The 18,041-nt window shown below is 33.7% G+C and overlaps 2 protein-coding genes across 7 annotated transcripts in view; one reads left to right on the top strand and one right to left on the bottom strand.

Annotated features, from left to right (window-relative positions):
• Positions 1–2,452: 2,452 nt before the first annotated feature.
• LOC105341693 (tyrosine-protein kinase SYK-like) lies at positions 2,453–18,041 on the bottom strand. Of its 2 annotated transcripts, none has more exons than XM_066066718.1 (16): positions 17,908–18,041; positions 11,970–12,183; positions 11,462–11,696; positions 10,301–10,461; positions 9,857–9,989; positions 9,450–9,543; positions 8,642–8,715; positions 8,264–8,426; positions 7,815–7,952; positions 7,181–7,293; positions 7,035–7,095; positions 6,787–6,868; positions 6,152–6,341; positions 5,693–5,833; positions 5,039–5,154; positions 2,453–4,902 (listed from the first exon to the last, which is right to left on the bottom strand). In XM_066066718.1, the coding sequence occupies exons 2-16, from the start codon at positions 12,140–12,142 to the stop codon at positions 4,821–4,823; spliced, it is 1,956 nt and encodes a 651-aa protein (XP_065922790.1). In that variant the 5' UTR covers positions 12,143–12,183; positions 17,908–18,041; the 3' UTR covers positions 2,453–4,820. The 2 variants fall into 2 exon arrangements, with proteins under 2 accessions (XP_065922790.1, XP_065922789.1); XM_066066717.1 differs by lacking the exon at positions 17,908–18,041 and adding an exon at positions 14,426–14,592.
• Positions 14,778–18,041, top strand: part of LOC105341695 (dystrobrevin beta) — a 57,567-nt gene continuing 54,303 nt past the window's right edge. Inside the window, exons 1-2 of one of the 5 annotated variants that reach the window (XM_066066711.1) lie at positions 14,778–14,985; positions 16,245–17,131. In XM_066066711.1, coding sequence (XP_065922783.1) covers positions 16,708–17,131 — 424 coding nt within the window. In that variant the 5' untranslated portion in view covers positions 14,778–14,985; positions 16,245–16,707. The remainder of the gene's footprint in view (positions 14,986–16,244; positions 17,132–18,041) is intronic. The other 4 variants (XM_066066712.1, XM_066066713.1, XM_066066714.1 and 1 more) reach the window with 4 other exon arrangements.

The following is an 18,041-nucleotide window of genomic DNA, read 5'->3' as shown; positions in this document are numbered from 1 at the left end:
TATATGCATGCTGGCATCTCATTATATTGCGCTACTGCTACTACATGTATTATGCTTACCTAAATTGGTCAACATCATAATGATAATCCAATTAAAACACAATAATGAATTCCTTTAACTGATCTTAACTAGGGGCCTAATCCTTTTCTGCATACGGAAAACACAGACATGTATGTATGGGTGTTGCTAAAACGCGGAACGAAAAGCGGAACGGAAAGCGGAACGGAATGGAAAATAGCATCACGTTTATCGCTTAAAAAGGATATAGACTGGCCAGAAACGATTTACTTTGTATCTTTTATTTATATCTAATGAATGATTATCAACATGTTGTTATCTTATATTAATATTCATATGAATGTCTATCAATTATAGCATTGTATTCATTCGGCTTTAGTTGAGTACGAAACGGAAAAATCAAATGTATACATTTTTATATTTCAAATATGATGATGTACATGTATATACTTACATCAAAATTGAATTGTCGGTGTTCTAGACGATCTTTTATCATACAGACGATACAGTATCATTGAGATGGAAGAAAAAAAACCGTAGGACTGACGACATTAAAAATTAAAATACAGAAAACATTAAAATATACCCGGTAATTTGTGAAACTAGTAATTTGTGAAACTAGTATTTTTAGCAATGCAATTTTGTTTACGTTTGCATTACTAAGCACTGTAAGCAGTTGTTTATTCCGGCAGCTATAAACATATGATCCGAATAGAGAGCTCTAGACGTTGCCTAATTTTATTTTAAGATTATATATTGGGACTATAGTATGTCGATCCCAAAACATTCATGCAGCACATTTGGACGATTTATAATGGAAAATGTTGACATCTTTTCTCCATTTGGAAGTCACTCAGAAGACCTTGCACAATTTTTCAACACTATAATCCGGGATTGTTGAAATGCAAAACCCCGTAGACTTCTTTGTTTTTAGCCGTGTATTTATACCAGCTGATAAGCTAGAGAGGACGTTTTAAAGAAAGAATAATGAGAATGTGTAATGCTTCTAAAAGAGAATCGCTTAAACCCTGAGGTATATATAAATATACAGCAAAAAGTGAATCGAAGATATTTTGGGACAGAATATAGTGGTCAATTCATGTACTGTTAATTTTGAGGTAATAAATATTCTTGAATAAATAATCTAATATTGCTAATCTTTCAAAAAAAAAATATAAAAAGGTACATAAAGTATATCGTTTTAGCATGATTAACAAATCTATGAGGTAAATAACATTAGATAAGATTTTCCGTTTTCCCTTCCGTTCCGCTTTCCGTTCCGTTTTCCGTTCCGCGTTTTAGCAACACCCATGTATGTATACACGTGAACCCATCTAATCGAAGAGCTGGGTAAAACTAGTACCCGCTAATGAGACATGCAGACCTGTGTTGTGTACGTAACTTCAGACAAAGATCATTCATTTGTAACATGCATGTATTTTTATGACCTATTCTTCAAATCCACTTGCACTATTTTATTAGGTAAATAACAGCTTTAAGGTGGTGCAGGACACCTGCATATTGTGATGTACATGTATACTTTCTATTGAGATAAACAATAAAGTATATCAAATATTGATTAAATAGTTACCCCCCAAATAATGTTACCTAACATTGAAGCGCAATGGGTTTGAGCGTTTACATGTCTGTAAGAGCATTGGGGTCCAAGGTGTATTTTTGGTACTTTTACAATTGATATAGATGAATTTTCATGGGGGGGGGGGGGTCTGGACCCCTCACTCCCACCCCTTCTCTATTTAAATCTGTGCACACGATGATGTTCATGTAGGCACACAGAAGCAAATCTAAAACCGGCAACCGCCACGGGGAGGGGACATAATTTAATTTTCAATTTTGTTTGTAATAATTATATAGACCATTATACTTTCTATGACATAAAATGTTAAGATTATTGATTAACTGAAAATTCAATGCAAACAGTTCTACCCCATATTGCACATAAAGTGCTGCTCATGTCACGATGTGTATTATCACATGAAAATTATAAATTTTAATTGTATTACCGGAGCTTGCATATAGCCTTCATTTTTAAATAAACTGGTACAAAACAGTGTTATTTAGGGGCAAACACATGGTGCGGGTATTACTGTCAAATGACAGCATCTAGTTTCCCTTGTTGTGATATTATCAACTCGATCAAGTTCCGATTCTTGGCTGCTGCTTTTCTTGTTCATTAAACATTTAAATAATGTGAAGCTAAGCATTCAAAATTACATCACTTCAAATTAATAAATTAAAGACTGGGGAAGGTTATATAAGGTTTACAGCTACATATATGTACGTTGAATGCAATAGACTAATCAGAGAGAGAGAGAGAGAGAGAGAGAGAGAGAGAAACGGTTCTTCCAAGTAGACTTGTTGAACAGGACATACTTTAATAGTTAATACCTGCCCATAAGAATCCCACTAGTGATTTAAAATACAAGTATTTGATCATTTATTGGCCATCAATAAAAAATATGCAATTCTCTTTCTGTGCATCAAACAGAATATGATATAACTAATGTGACGATTCTATATATGCAGTCTAAGACAATAAATACATCGGTCAGGTAGGAATGAAACATGTACAGTCACAAGTCCCCAAAACATGAACTTGACATGTGTCAATATAGCTTCACCATTCATTTCATCCTGCAATCATAAATACATGTATTAAGAATGTGAAAATCAAGGCTAGCCATGAGCAAAAAATCAATTCTGAGAGAAACTTAAAGGGTTGCCATTTGTGATTAGCCAGATGCAACAACAGTGGTGTGGGAAAAAAAACAATGTAATCGCACACCAAAAAAATTTATTTCTTACACGGGCCATGCATGTCATGTTTAGCCACTCTTTTTGCTAATTCACAGAAAAACAAAGCAACTTACATGTTGAATATTTTGCACAGAATAAATCTTATCAATGATCTAATGATGATATCAAACTTAATCATCTAACAAACATTGTGTAGAATTGGTCAATATTAGAATATACCAAAACAAAAAAAATATACCAATTACACATAATGATAAACACAGGGAAACATATTTGATGCACAATGGCATTACGCTGAATCATATGTCAGTTACCAAAGCAAAAACCTCTGTTACACAGAAAAACATTACATACTTAAGCCAGGGTGAAATTCATCAGCTACGTAAATGATAAATCTATCAAGAACTTACTAAGGCCTGTGTAATTCAGCACAATGGTTCTTTAGTCTATGATGGTGCATTATATACTTTCTTTCAACAAATTATTCGTTGTGGTGGTTTAAAAGACACATACATTCTCGTCACTATAATACAAGTCCACAAAGTTCAGAAAGACAAAGGTGTTGAACGATTGTACAAATCTATCAGGGGGTAACATTTCATTTCTAAATAACATTTCTACAAATAATGTCTCTTTATATATTAACATTTTTGCAAGAAAATATAACAAATTAATCTCAGGAAAAACAAAAACAAAGTTGAACTCAATGGCATATATATATGATAAATATTTTCGCAAGTGTTTGGAAATGCATAATTTACTCACAGAGTAAAAGCTTTAATCAATGACTTGACAATTGTTTGTTTTATAACAACCCCCCCCCCCCCCAAAAAAAAAAAGGTTAAAACATTATCTATTGCTGACCGAGTATCAAGTTTATGCTTTACAAAAATCTATCTTCAGACTTAATATGGGTCATTATGACCTGGTTTGCTCCTAACCAAAATCAGCTAAGATGTTAAAGTGCATAAATTGAAATATTTCTATTAGGCCTTAGGGGCAAAATTTTCAATCAATTATCTTAAACAGATGATGGATCATTCAGCTGTTAAATATATGCATGACCATTCATTTTATGCAGATTTACATGATTATATATATATATACAGGAATGTTACAGCATTTGCAATTAATATAAAAAGGGTTTACATGTATTTATATAACATCTAAAAAGTTGCAGTAAAGTATGAAGGGAGGAATGTTTTTAAAAAATACTATGTATACAAAAATATAAATGTCTCTTTTAAAGATTATGCCATCTTTCAGACATCAATATGAATACTATAGAAATATTTGTAAATACATGATATGTAGAGAAAAATAGACACTATAAGAGAGATGGAGACAGAAAAAATGAGTCTTTTGGGTGTACATGTACATTCCTCTATCTATAGCGGTCATCTAGTTAATGTTAAGGAAGTTGATGGATTGAGCCAAGATATTAATTCAAAATAAGAAAAAAATAAAGTCAACAAATTGATTGTTACACAATACTAAGTAATAGAGAACAACTAATAGAAACAACATTATGACATGTATCATAGAGGAACGCCTCATAAACAAAAGTATAAATGTTTTGGTTGGAATGGGGTGGGGGTACTTATGAAGAAACACACAGATAAAAAGGATGCACGGTAAAATCAATATGCAGTGTAAATTTATAAAAATAGGTAGACAGCGCTGTTCCTTTGGAACTATACAGATAACGGTACAAACAAGATAATACCAAACAAATACATGTCATGTCAAACATACAAATGACCCATGTATTCAGATAACATTTAGTCAGAACTTTGGCAAAATAGATATTCTGTACATGTAAATTTAGATGAACTTTAACATCCATGATTCATGACTGTCTTTGAACGTATTCAAACAGAACCAGGAATGTAGATTTTCTTAACTAAATATCTGATTTCTGTTAGTCGACTTAAAGCAACACTTTTCTGTGAATCTTTGATAGTCTTGTTCCATGATGAAACACTATAGCAATGTCCCGATGGGTGAATGAAGCACTACATTTATCATTCTCCCCTCTCCAGTAAACAGTTAAAGATATAACTCATCTTGGTCTCTAGTTGTATGAATGTTGGTCGCTCATTTTTACTGAAAAAAAAAAATAAAGTACTTATGCACATATCTAATAGAAAACTATTATTAGGAACTAAACTTTTATTCTTTTTGAACTTTTACAAAGAATTTAAATTAATAACAGATAAACTAAATGGATACATTTACTTACTCATATTTCCAGCATTCTAACATGATTTCATAGACTTCATCAGGACAACGAGGTGGTTTTGATAACCGCTGATTTTCCTCCACAAGAAAACGTAAAATTTCTTGACCTTTCATTTTCTGTATAAAAATAAAAATTAACAATTTATAATCTAAATTTTGCTACCAATCAATATATGTATCAAAATGAGTACATACCAGGTATTTCAGCAAAGAGAAAACTAAAATAGTTCGGAGTTCAAATAATGTAGAGAGTCTATTTTTTTGTACATATGGAGAAAATACTTTTTAATCCTTGCAGCTACAATTTTTTCAATACATGTGTGTATCCCTAGAAGACAACTTCTTTTACATTCTTAGCTGACATTCTGGGTTTTTCCCCCCATTTTTTCATTACATTCATTTACTTGGTCTTTCTACATTTTCTACACATCCCTAGTGGACACCTCTAATAAAGTACCGAGGTCATTACTGGTACCAAAAAAAAACCCATTATCTCTTTGACACCCTAACTTAATACCCTTTTTTCTACACATTCTAGAGGAGGTAGGGTTTGTTCCTTTATCTGACACACTAAAACATTACTCTTTTTCTACATATCTATTTTCTATACTTTTTATCTATACATTTTTTCTACACATTCTAAGTGGACACTCACCCTGTAAGGCTTGTCCCCATAAGATGTCGCCTCCCACAAGGTCACACCATAACTCCACACGTCAGACTTGCTGTCGAATTTCCAATAATACACACACTCTGGAGCATACCACTTCAGCGGCCATTTCCCAGCATTCTGAGCCTGAGAGAGTATCAATAAGTCTGGATTAGTCATAGCGTAAAATGTTTGAATCAGTCAATGATATATGAACTCTTTTACAACATTATTGCACAGTTTTTTTTTCAAGTGACAGAGTCACTTTTTTAAAAATACATGTGATGTTAAGAAACAAATCATGAATTTCTGAACTTTATCTATACATAGTATGGCAAATTGATTATCCAAGATGGCCAATGCTTCTCTACAACTGTTGATATATCAATTTTTACAGCTGCAGCACTGTTTAAACACTATTTATCTGTATTCTATATAAACATCAGAATTTACAGGTCCCTTCACCTCATAATAGTTCTGTTCCCTGGACATTGCTTTGGACATTCCAAAATCACTGATTTTTGCAGTGTGTTCATCCACCAGCAGTACATTACGCGCGGCCAAATCTCTGTGGACATACTTCTTCTGCTGCAGGTAGGCCATTCCTGAGGCGACTTGCCACATGATCTCCACGATGTTTGATTGCTTCATATCTCTGGTAATCAAAGAAATTTCATCACATCTTCCTTCAGATACTGAAGAATCATTAATATTTATGGTGGAAACCCTAACTTATGAATTTACATCCACAATGAAATATGAAGCTTGATCTTTATAGATTTATTAAAAAGATATGCATGAATTTACATTCAAACAAATTTTCGAAAAACTGGCAGTCTACAAAAGTTGCTCTCAAGAGTTTAATAAGCACTTTTCCACAATACATGTACTCTGTTCTCTCTCTCTCTCTATCTCGCTTTCTCTCTCTCTTGCTTTCTCTCTCTCAATGTATTCATTGACAATTACATTGTTCAAAGAACTAGGCTCTAAATTCATCTAAATAAGTATGTATCATTAAGATCAGTGCTTTGTCAAGAGAGAAGTACAATGAGTTTTTTGATGTCATGAGATACATGTATATTTCTGAAACATTTACTAACTTGTTATTCTTAAGGAATGAGTTCAGGGGCCCTTTAGGGGCTAGCTCCAGGACTAACATCACACAGTCTGCATCACAAATACCTACAAAACACCAAGAATATTATAAAGTGATGTGCATACATTTCTTTAATGTGGCAAATGTACAAACAATCTCAAATAAACACCTTATATGGTACATAAACATCATTCCATAATGAAGTTAAATCATTAGTTAACAATTATAGGAAATTTTTAATAATCAACTGACCGATCATCCTAATTATATGCTTGTGGTTCAGATTCATCATAAATCGAGCCTCTTTCAGCATCTGAAATAAACAAGGGAGGCAACATTGTATAAACAAACAATCTTTGTTCTGTGCATGTATTCAGACAGAGTTGCATGACCCTCACCTCTTCCTTGGCACCAATGTCCTCATTCTTGAGAGTTTTGACGGCGACGGGGATCACACTGCCATTCCTGAGGGTACACTCTCCCTTGGCCACGGAGCCAAACTGCCCAGAGCCTGCCCCAAAAAAGGTCAAATTATTCACGACCAACATGTAAATTCTTAGAATTTAGAAGATGGATAAAGCAAAGCCAAAACAAGTCAATTAATTCACTATATTTATCCTTAAATTTATTAACTATAACATTAAACTGTCAAAACAGGTAAAATTGTTCACTCTCTAAATCCTGTGAATTTATCATACTGATAAACAATAGCCTGCCAAAACAGGTCACATTGTTCATTATCTTTATAACTGTACTTGGAATTTGGTACCTGTATTAAGATAATGCAAAGTCAATTCAAGGGGTCTCATAACTTGCTGTAACTTGAGTTTTACTGAACTTATTTATTCCACAGTTGATAGTACATGTATTTTTTTAATAAAAAGTGTATACATAGACTTCTACTTATATTATGAATAACAATCTATAAAAAAGTCCTGATCTTATGTGATTTGTTACCATTTAACCATTTCCCCCTGTAGTAACTTGAATGTAACTTAGAAGAACTCTGTGAGGAACTACATGGTTACTGACCTAGGTTTTCTTGATCCAGCTTTATCTGACGTCTTTCCAGAGAGAACATCTCGTCATTTCTTGGCACAGTGTCATAAATCTTCATCAAATTGTTAGCATCAATGCCATGCATCGACCTATGTCGCTCAGGCGGAAAATCTGTGAAAAACCAAAGGCCCTATTCTAAATTGTCCTCTCAAATCATTTCATCAATATAAATTTTCTTGACATTTTGATAATATCAAATATAAAACATTGCGTTATCCATAGCATTAAATTCTAAATCTACATTGAAAAATTTGGTACATGTCATGGCTAGGCTAGAAATAAAGTTTAGCAAATGAAATAACAAGTTACAAACAGACAATGAATTACAGGTACATCTTCACAAATCTTGTTTTCTGCTAGGAATGGTATACAATACCAATTTTGTAAGACCAAAAAAGCGAGAAGAAACAAGCTTGGCTTACCTTGTTCTTCCCATGTTTCGTCCTTGATCCCTCGAGGTAGCGGAGGCAGTGGGGCTCGAACTCGATTGGACGATCGTCGACCAGTTGGACGAGATGGAGGGACAGGGGGGGAGCTTACCACAGGGGGCTGGGGCGCAGGGAAGGAAGGGACACCAGGTCCATCCTGTAACAAACATATCAATAAAGGAATTTGCCATTCGTAATTCAGTTTTTAAAGAATATGTGATACAATAACTGATAAATTCTTCTATTCTTTCACATGGATCAAGAGACATTTATAAAAATATTCAATCAACACAAAAACTAAATAAGGCTGAACAGTTTACTCTCTCAAATGTAACCACATGTATAAGTAATTAACAATAATATACAGTGTACCTGTATATCTGATGACCTGGAGAACTGATCAGTTGACCCATAAGCCAAGTTACTACAATTATAATCCATGTACTCTGCAAAAAAATCAAACTTTTATGTAAACATCGCAAATTTAAATCAAAGTACTGAAGAACTGACGGGAGTTGATTTTATCGCTTATCATTTATTCAAAATCAACGATATGTGATTTTGCATGGCAAGTAGTATCAGTTATCGAAATATTTTGAGAAATTGTATGGATCCAGGCAAGATTGAACTCTTGCCTTGTTCAACCAAACGCTCGACTGTCTCCGTTTATCTCCGACAAGCAAGAGAGACTGTTTTGTTGGATATTAACGGACACAGCCAAGCGTCTGGTTGAGCGAGACTACATTAAACTCTTGCGTAGGAATACATACGACTTTAAAAAATATTTAAACTGTTTGTACAATTTAAAATCTTATTATTTTCATGGTATTAATAAATAAGTTTTCTTGAAAAACAATGCTTCAGAATACATAGCATCGAATTTATCGATTATTTTCAAGAACTAAGTGTTGTCAGCGGTATTGATTTGTGCTTAGGTCCAAACACTGTTTCACTTTTGCTTTGCCCGAGTAAGTGCATAGGAGAGTTGATTAAAATCAACTCCCAAAAATAAAGCCAAAACTTTGTTCCTACTGGTAAATTCATTTAGGATGCAATAAATGTGATATGTACTCATCAAAAATTCTATGAGAGAGCAACTTAGAGATTAAGTTAAACATACATTCTTCAATTTTACAAATCTATTGAAACTTATTTGCAATTAAACCCATAAAGTACATACTTCTCCATTTGCCTTTGTCGTAGTTGGGGGCTGGGCATGGCACAGCTAGCTTACACAAAAGTCCGTCAGCCTTGTTGTGGTAGTGGTCAATCATCTAACAACAAAATCAACAACATTTTAATGTCCATCTCACTCTAAATAATACCAAATGGACAATTCAGTTATGAAATCACCATCATAAAATTGAAATTGGTTATTTTATACATCAAAATTGGTTGTACACAAATCAAACTGATTTATATTTTTAAATTTCATAGCATTTAGTCTCCATTATGCTAAAGGATTTTGACTCAGCACTGCATCTGAAGTAACAGTATGTAGGAGCAAAGGATATCAACAGAAATCTTCATGCCTATATATACACTAATATTTTAAATATTTTTATTAATTTAAGAAATCTCTCTAACCATCATGATGCAGTCAAACTTTGGTCCCCCTAGAATGTGGAATTTATCCTTCTTTTCAATCATGTAGTGCCTGGTTTCGCCTTTGTGGCTAAGAGACAGAGCGTAGGTTTTCTTGTCCTCTCGGAGACGCACTCTGAAAAAGATCAGGATTTCCTTGTTGATATAAACAATCATATTTTTCTCTTATCAAAAAATCAAATCATAAATCAGAATTAAAATTGAATTATAATCTATAGTATAAATCAATGAGTTTGGTTAATGTATATCCACTCTACCTGTAAAGTATCAGCACACATGAGCATGCTCGATCCGCACTTGCATGAGTGCAGCACATTGTAATTTGAAACTTTTTAAATTCTTGTAAACATTTATGCCTTCTGGTCCCAAAATCAGAATTCTAAAATATTTCATCTTATTAATATATACAAAATGGTCATAACTCACAGGAACTTTCCGTCGTCGTGTCCGTCAGCTGCCAGTCTCCGGTCTGCCTCGTCGCGGCTGATACTCCCGTGGAACCACGGCATCTGTGTGTGGAGATCCTTGGCCACCATGACCATCAGGTGGTCCCTCTGGGCCCCCAGGGCAGTCTCCATCCGCACATTCTGTCCACACACAAAACAACAGCATCAGATCAAAATTCAAAGGATCTTACAATTTTTGTCATCATGCAAATCTTATACATGTACCTGTGGTAAGTTAAAGGAAAAGACAAGGTGAACAAATTTATTATTTGATGAATGGAGAGAAATAGTTGATACTATCTCCATTATTGTACATGTATAACACCTTTCTGTACAGAAATGTACAGTCCTAAAACAGTATCAAAATGCAAGCCTAATTTTTGATCATGGATGATCTTGCCCTGCCATTGTCGAGTCATTGAATGTTACAATGAGCAACATGTAAACAATAAAATGCTTTTTTGGTGATTCATTAGGGATATGAAGGTAGCGACATTGCAGGAAAAATACATAACCCGCGTAAGTGGGTTATGTAAATTTTTCCTGCAATGATTGCTACCTTCATAACCCACATGAATGATCAAAGAAAGCATTTTATTGTTTATATTAACGTCTTTCTTTAACTAATTAATAAATTGATTATGAAAAGTTAGTAAAATTCACTAAATTACTGTTAATGTACAAAAGAATGTTAGCTAAAAGAAACAGCCAAATCGTCTCCTGTGAGACTTTGAGTCTGGCATCGTCATGATTATTTCGTGCAGTCGGGGATTTTACTAAGGTCGCTGTAGGTTCAGACCAATCGATAAACAGGGCTTGTCAATTTCAGTCCTGTCACTTTAAGCCACTGTAGATTTTGACCAATCGATAAATAGGGCGTGTAGATTTCAGTCTGGCTGTTTCTAAAGAGCTATGAATTAACTATAAGTTTCCGTAAGAAATAGAGGAAATTATGCTTGGTAGATGTAAATATACATGTATGATCACCTGAATTCATACCATATCACTCAGTCAATTCAGACTATGAAACTTTTAAAAATGACAATACTTAGTACTGATACTTTTATATTGGTACATTAATAAAATACCCTTAATTTTGATCGTGTTTCTATCAAATTTTAAACAATATAACGCTACATACCTTCATTTTCTCTGCTTTTTTCAGCAGTTCATTTTCTAGGTCAGTGTATGTCATCCCCCTGAAGGCAATGGCAGGTTGAAATTTGGCACGGTTGCAAGCTTTTGTTGGTTTTGTGACGAAACCATCGATGGTGGTTTTGTGGTGTTCAATAAGTTCTAAAGGGCCAGGGAAGGGCTTGCCCTCCGCAATCATAAACTGACCATCTAGTCGTTTCTCTATACTGTAATGATGGACACTGAAAAAGAAATAAATTTTAAACCCTGTTACATCTTAAAAGAACTACAGTACAGTATTACCAGTTATAAATATATGTATATCTATATTTTATACTACATCTTTCCTCTAGTGATGAACACTAATATACCAAACAATGTTACATTTTAAAAGACTTATATATATCTATATGAAATTCATCATTGCATTCACATATTATTCATGTCAATCATGCTTCGGTCATCTTTGAAACAGTAACAGTTGACAATCTAAAAATCAAAACTATATGACATACTTATTGTTGTGGCAGATACTAATGGCGTAGTTTCCCAGTGGACTAATGCTTTCTCTCAACAGAAATAGCCCCTCTTCGGAGCCCCTCTCCCTCAGGAAATACTCTGCCTCCTCCCTGGTGATCCTCCCGTAGAAGAACGGGGAGGCTGAGGGCTTGTTGAACCTCGCAGCCATGGCTCTTATCTCTTATTTGTCAAAACCATGCTTTTAAAAACCTGTAACACAGATATAAAGAACAACATAAGAATTTCTGTTGAAAAAGTTTAGTTCTTGATCAAATATTCCATGGATTCAACTTAAAGTTACTGGGTTGCAAAAAATAAAATCCCATTTCCTTTTGTTTTGATACAAGTATCCAGGTCCAAATATATATGTAAGAGTGAAAAACCCATAAATTCAACATTTCTCCTGTAATGTTTTATTGCTATTCCATTAATGTCAGCTAGCTATTACAAATAAATAATTCTAAAGGTATGGAAATCTAATATCAGCAAGGGATCTATTCCATGTGTTTATACCGTTATATGTACTAAAATGTACTAACAGGATAGGCAACAACCGATACCTCACTAAATGAGTCACAATATCTCTCAATGGGCTCTATTTTTTTTAATTTTGTAAATCAATTTAATTTCAAATATCTGTTACATAAAGTACATTAGAACAAACACTTTTTATATGCTTTATATGCACTTTATATCTTGGCATCACTTTGAGCATAATAACAATGTAGTTATAAAAATACACATCCCTGATTTGTCCAATTTCTAAATAAGGTTGAATTTGGTGTTTCACTGTTTGTTAATTTTCTTAACATCTCAAACTACTGACTGAGCTAAATGCTTAAGCCACTTGCTAATGCTAGCAGGAGTATGGCAGTACTGAACCTATTATGTAAACACTAACAATAGGGCATTGAGTTATCAGTAAATGCAGTGATACATAAAGCATCCTCATTTTACAAAAGATCACGTTGCATAAGTGGTTAAGTTTTACTACTGGTATTTCCTTTTCATAAAAACAGGCACCTATAAATATACTAACTTAGTATAAAAGTCCCTGATAAAAGTCAGTGAGAACAAAGCACATGTACCGTATATGCACCACTTATGCGTTAAAATCAATGAAACACATGATTGAAAATATTTCGCATTTAAACATCAATGAGGAAAAAAGTGCATTTGTGAATGCAGTAAGTATAGTAACATTTGCCACAGTCCAATGCAATTTACCCTTAATAGTAACTGCAGTAATTTATCAATTTGCTGGGCAAATTGATAAATTTTGGCAAAGTTATAGCTAATAGATAACTAAATCATTTAATTTTGGTTGTAAAGCCCCCCTTCCGTTGATTGGCTAAACAAAGTCATCTACATTGAATAACATAACTTACCTAATGTCACATTACAATGCTTGTGCAAATCATATTAACCTGCTTAACCATGTTAACGTTACATTCAAATTTGGAAAATAACAATGTTAGTTTGAAAAAAAATTTCTTATTTACTGGTTTTAGAAATAGAAAATTAAAATATAATAACAAATTTAATTTGTTATTATGTTATTAAAGGATAATATAACTTGGAACAATTTTCTTATTTCTATAAACTTAACTGCTTTATTGTTATGTTATATCATATCATATAACAAGATATAAGGTCTGTCCTAAGTTAATTATGCTGCACATTTTCTTATTTCTTAAATTATTTAATATCTATGAATATCTCAAGGTTAAAACGATGTTCGTTTGATAGCATGAAAAAATCCAAAGACTTCTCCTTTGGAATACCCCCATTAGGTTTCAATACACTGCTGAAAATAAAAAGTCTATAGGGATTTTGCAGTGCAAGCGAGATGATAACGTTTAAAAATTTTGGGAGGTATTCCAAGTGACTTCCGTATCGAGAAAAGATGTCAACAAATCTCCGTAAGAAAACTGTTTTCATACCCGTGAACTTTTCCGAGTGAAAAATGATAATGTGTCAATAAAGATATTAAAAGTTTTTCCTTTCATCGATTTCAATTAATTCATTTCTTTCACATGTATGTGTATTTTTATTAAAAATCGTCAAAATGTGCTGCATGAATTTCTTGGGACAGACTGTAGAAATTAAATTCACTCCTTAAATCAAACATTTACCATGTTTCACCAAACTATGTCTGTTTGCCCTGCAAAAGAGCAGTACCACAGTTACTTTATGTAACCATGACTTTGATAAGATACCTTTTAATCATATTTGATCTTAACAGCTTAAGCATGCAGATATGATACATGTAAATGTCTGGGATTTCGTCACAAACTCGTGTTTCCTAGTTATTTTTTGTTGAAACATTAATTAAAATGTTTATTAAAGTCAAAAACATTACACTGATTCCAAGAACTTTATTTTTCATCTGTCAGGACGTGACTAATTTTTGTCACGAACACCGAAAAAACAAGATAATTCTAAAACATACCACGTAATGGTCGATTTGGTGTTCTGTCAATTCTATAAATCTCTGTTTCTTTGAACCGTACTGAAGCTCTAATTGGGAAAATCTCAGATTAGGGATTAGAATTTACCAAAATCGCGTCAACACATTAACTTTTCTTCCTCTTCATCAAGGAAGTGTAAAGATTAGCATGGTTTTTGAAAGATAAACATTCATTGGCTAATTTTAGAAAAAAATGACCAATCAAACATATCATAACAATAGCTGAAAAGGAAGTGTTTTCAGTATATCGTTCGAAAAATATTCGGATGAAAAGTGTTTTCTTACAATTTCACACGTTTTACATTTATGTTTTTGAATAGTAACATATAAAAGTGGCTGATAAGTTATCTAAACAAAATTTAGGATGTCAAATTTTATAATGTATAAGCCATGCTGAGCTTCGCGCCATGAGTCAGTGATAAAACTCCGAGGATTTCCGCATGTGTAGGCTGGGGTAAGGATGGTGCTGAGAAGCTGACAGAAGACAAAAAACTGGAAAAAACCTTGAACAAGTGAAATGGAATCAACTACGTTTTATAGGGGTATAAGTAATATCGATGCACATTTATTATTATCACTTTTGGCAACATTTTGGAGCGAAGTCGAGCATGAAAATGAAAGTGGCGAAATTTTACATACTAATTAAGTACTCAGGTACTGTATTCATGAAGTGATGAACATTGATTCACTTGTAATAGTCTGTTAGAAGGATGGATTTTAACGTAACCCTAATTATTCAATGGTTTCTACCATGACAGTTACAATGGTGTGAACATGCTATAAATAATATAAGAAAATTGATGGGAAATTCAAAAAGATGTTGGTATGCAGTATGATGGATAAGATAATTATATCAGTGACGTATAACAAGTCACTAATTATATATATATTCGATCAATCCCAAAGAGATGTATGGTCATATCAATTTAAAAATAAAATTTTAAAGTAAGACTCATTCTCAGATAAGGAGTAAATGGATGGACAAACTTTTCTTTATACTCTGTCCAAAGTTTTTGCTTCCTATACTTTTTGCTCAATTTCTTGATAAAATTTTAAAAATACCTTTTTACCCAAACTACATCAATTCACTAGAATAAAAAAAGTCTAGATTATCTGTTCCAAAACGCTCTCTTTACCGCTTCAGGTTTCAATACATAACCAAAAATAGAAAGTGTAAGGGAATTTTGCATTAATAAGCTCTGACAGAGTTATTATTTGTTTAAGGAACCAAACTTTCTGCAGACTTTAATGCTAGAAATCCCATACAGTTAAGTCCCATGCATATAAAGAGTTAAATATCATTGGCATTTGTATGGATTGAGATGGGAATACGGATACCCCTTGATGATTCTATGGAGAATTAACCTCCATTTGCTTCAAAGCACCAATGCTAATATTGTAGAGTGTTTGATGAAACAGAACTTGTGATGAATTGTATAGATGACTATCACAGGGGGACGTGTTGAGTATATACAGAGCCTGATATCATGGCACTATGGCATTAACCCATTAACAGAATGTCGAATTACTCAATAGGGGTAAGAAACTGGCATAAAGTTAGCATATAGAAGCATTAAAAAGACACAGGTTTTAATTCATTGACCAATGAAATGAGAAGACATCTATCAGTTATTACCGGTAGTGTTGATGAGAGCTGAAACAATCAATTGTCACAACAGAAAAGAATTGACTAGAAGTCTGAATGGCATAGTATGAATTAAAACAGATAAAGAGCTGAATAATATAATGATTATTTGCCATATGTCAATTCATTGTGAAGAGAAATATATTTAATATGCAGGATGAAGATTATATAGGATAATGTCGAGGACTAAAGAAGTATGAGTGGAAAATAAAATACTGAGGCGAGACTTGCTTTATCAGAAACTTCAATGCTCAGTAGTGTCTGCATCCTTCATGTGTAAGATAATTGCTGGAGCAATTCAAAAAGAAATGTGAAGATTTAGGATTTGTCTTTTCAAAAAAAGCCATTAGTGATAATCTATAGGAAAAGACCTGGCTTAATAAAGAGCTTTAGATTGTGTGCTTAGAATTAAAAGAGAGGTATATTAGACCACAGCGTTTACGAACGGGGAGATACCCGAGACTTATTATCTAACGGTAAGGTAGAAGCCACAGGAGTAATGAAGTACAAAGGACATTTCAGGGGAAAATATTGATGTAGAGTGTAATGACTTGGAAAACAACACGAAACCTGGTGTATGTGCTGAGTTATAAAACAAGACTGTTGCAATGATGCAACAATGGAGAAAGAAATTTCAGAGGAATTGTTAAAGTTGGAAGAAAATGAAAGGCTCCCAGATGAAGAGGGCAGAGTGTCTAACAAGTACATACCATCGAGGCAGAAATCTTTTGTGCGAGATGTGAGAAAATCCAGATATCATAGACTCAGCAAAGAAGACGGGGGAGGGGGAAAGTCCAAATCTTGCTGCCTGTGCTGTGTGGCTAACCAGGATCAGAGCGTGGAAGAAAGCCACCCAGTGAAATCTCTAGGTGGTGAACAGGAGACTTCAGTTGTTTTAGGGAGAGATTCTGTTGCAAATGACCATCAAAAAGATGCTAGACTTCAAGTGGAGAAGAGGGAAGGGGAGGACTCATGTGATGGGGACGCCCCAGTAGGAAATGGAAATAAGGCTACAGTCGTGCAGACATCTAATGCATACCAAGGTCAGATCCTAAGGAGGACAAGGTTTTATTTTTAAGGGTTTAGATGTTGCTTATTACTATTCATATTTATAATGCATATTAATTAAATGGTGCTGACGGCATCTTATTTAGATATAGATAAACAGCAATCAAGCAGGATTTGATCAGAGTTGTATAATTGATGTTTTGGCTCAATCAAATTAAGATACTAGTACATTACTGTACATACAATCTCTCTATGTGTATTGGTTACATGACAGTATGGTTTACATGACAGAATTATAACAAATGAGAGAAAAAAAAACCAATGTGCCACTTGTTTTTATTACTTATACATGTTTAAATGCAGAATTATTTTTGCATTCTGTATAAGAATCAACTCTAGCATAACTCTACAGTAAAAATAGCTAACCTACAAAATTCTGTATAATTTCATTTATCACATGTATTTTTCATTAGGGTTACTCTTTTCAGGCCAGTATATCAGTAACGCATCCATGTGTGTAGTGCTGATTACTATGTTGGCCTCTTCCTATAATATCTCTTGATCTATACGAGTGTTGCACGAAATGATAGCGTTAACTAGAGATTATCTGTGAGATATTGATCTGAGAGTCAATTCTCCAGTGACTTTCTCTTGTTTTTAATAATCAATATGCAATCATCTTTGCATGCCAGCCTCTGAAAACACAGAAATTTAACCCGTTTAAGGTACTCAATAATTCACTTCTTAATGCAGAACGGTGTCAATGCCTGAATAAATTATGTGAGTACAAGGGACTGTTGATTTTACGTACCTGTGGGTAGGTGCTGGTCGTCAGGCACCCCGATCAATACCCCTCTCACAGTGAGAGCCCAGCTGTCCTATAATCGCTTGTGTACTCCGATCAAGATGTATCTGCACAATTACCGCAGGCTCAGTGCGGGTGCG

Source organism: Magallana gigas, chromosome 7 (assembly GCF_963853765.1).
Source record: "Magallana gigas chromosome 7, xbMagGiga1.1, whole genome shotgun sequence".
Taxonomy (NCBI): domain Eukaryota; kingdom Metazoa; phylum Mollusca; class Bivalvia; order Ostreida; family Ostreidae; genus Magallana; species Magallana gigas.
Note: the sequence above shows the minus strand (reverse complement) of the source record. Positions and strands in the feature narration are given on the sequence as shown.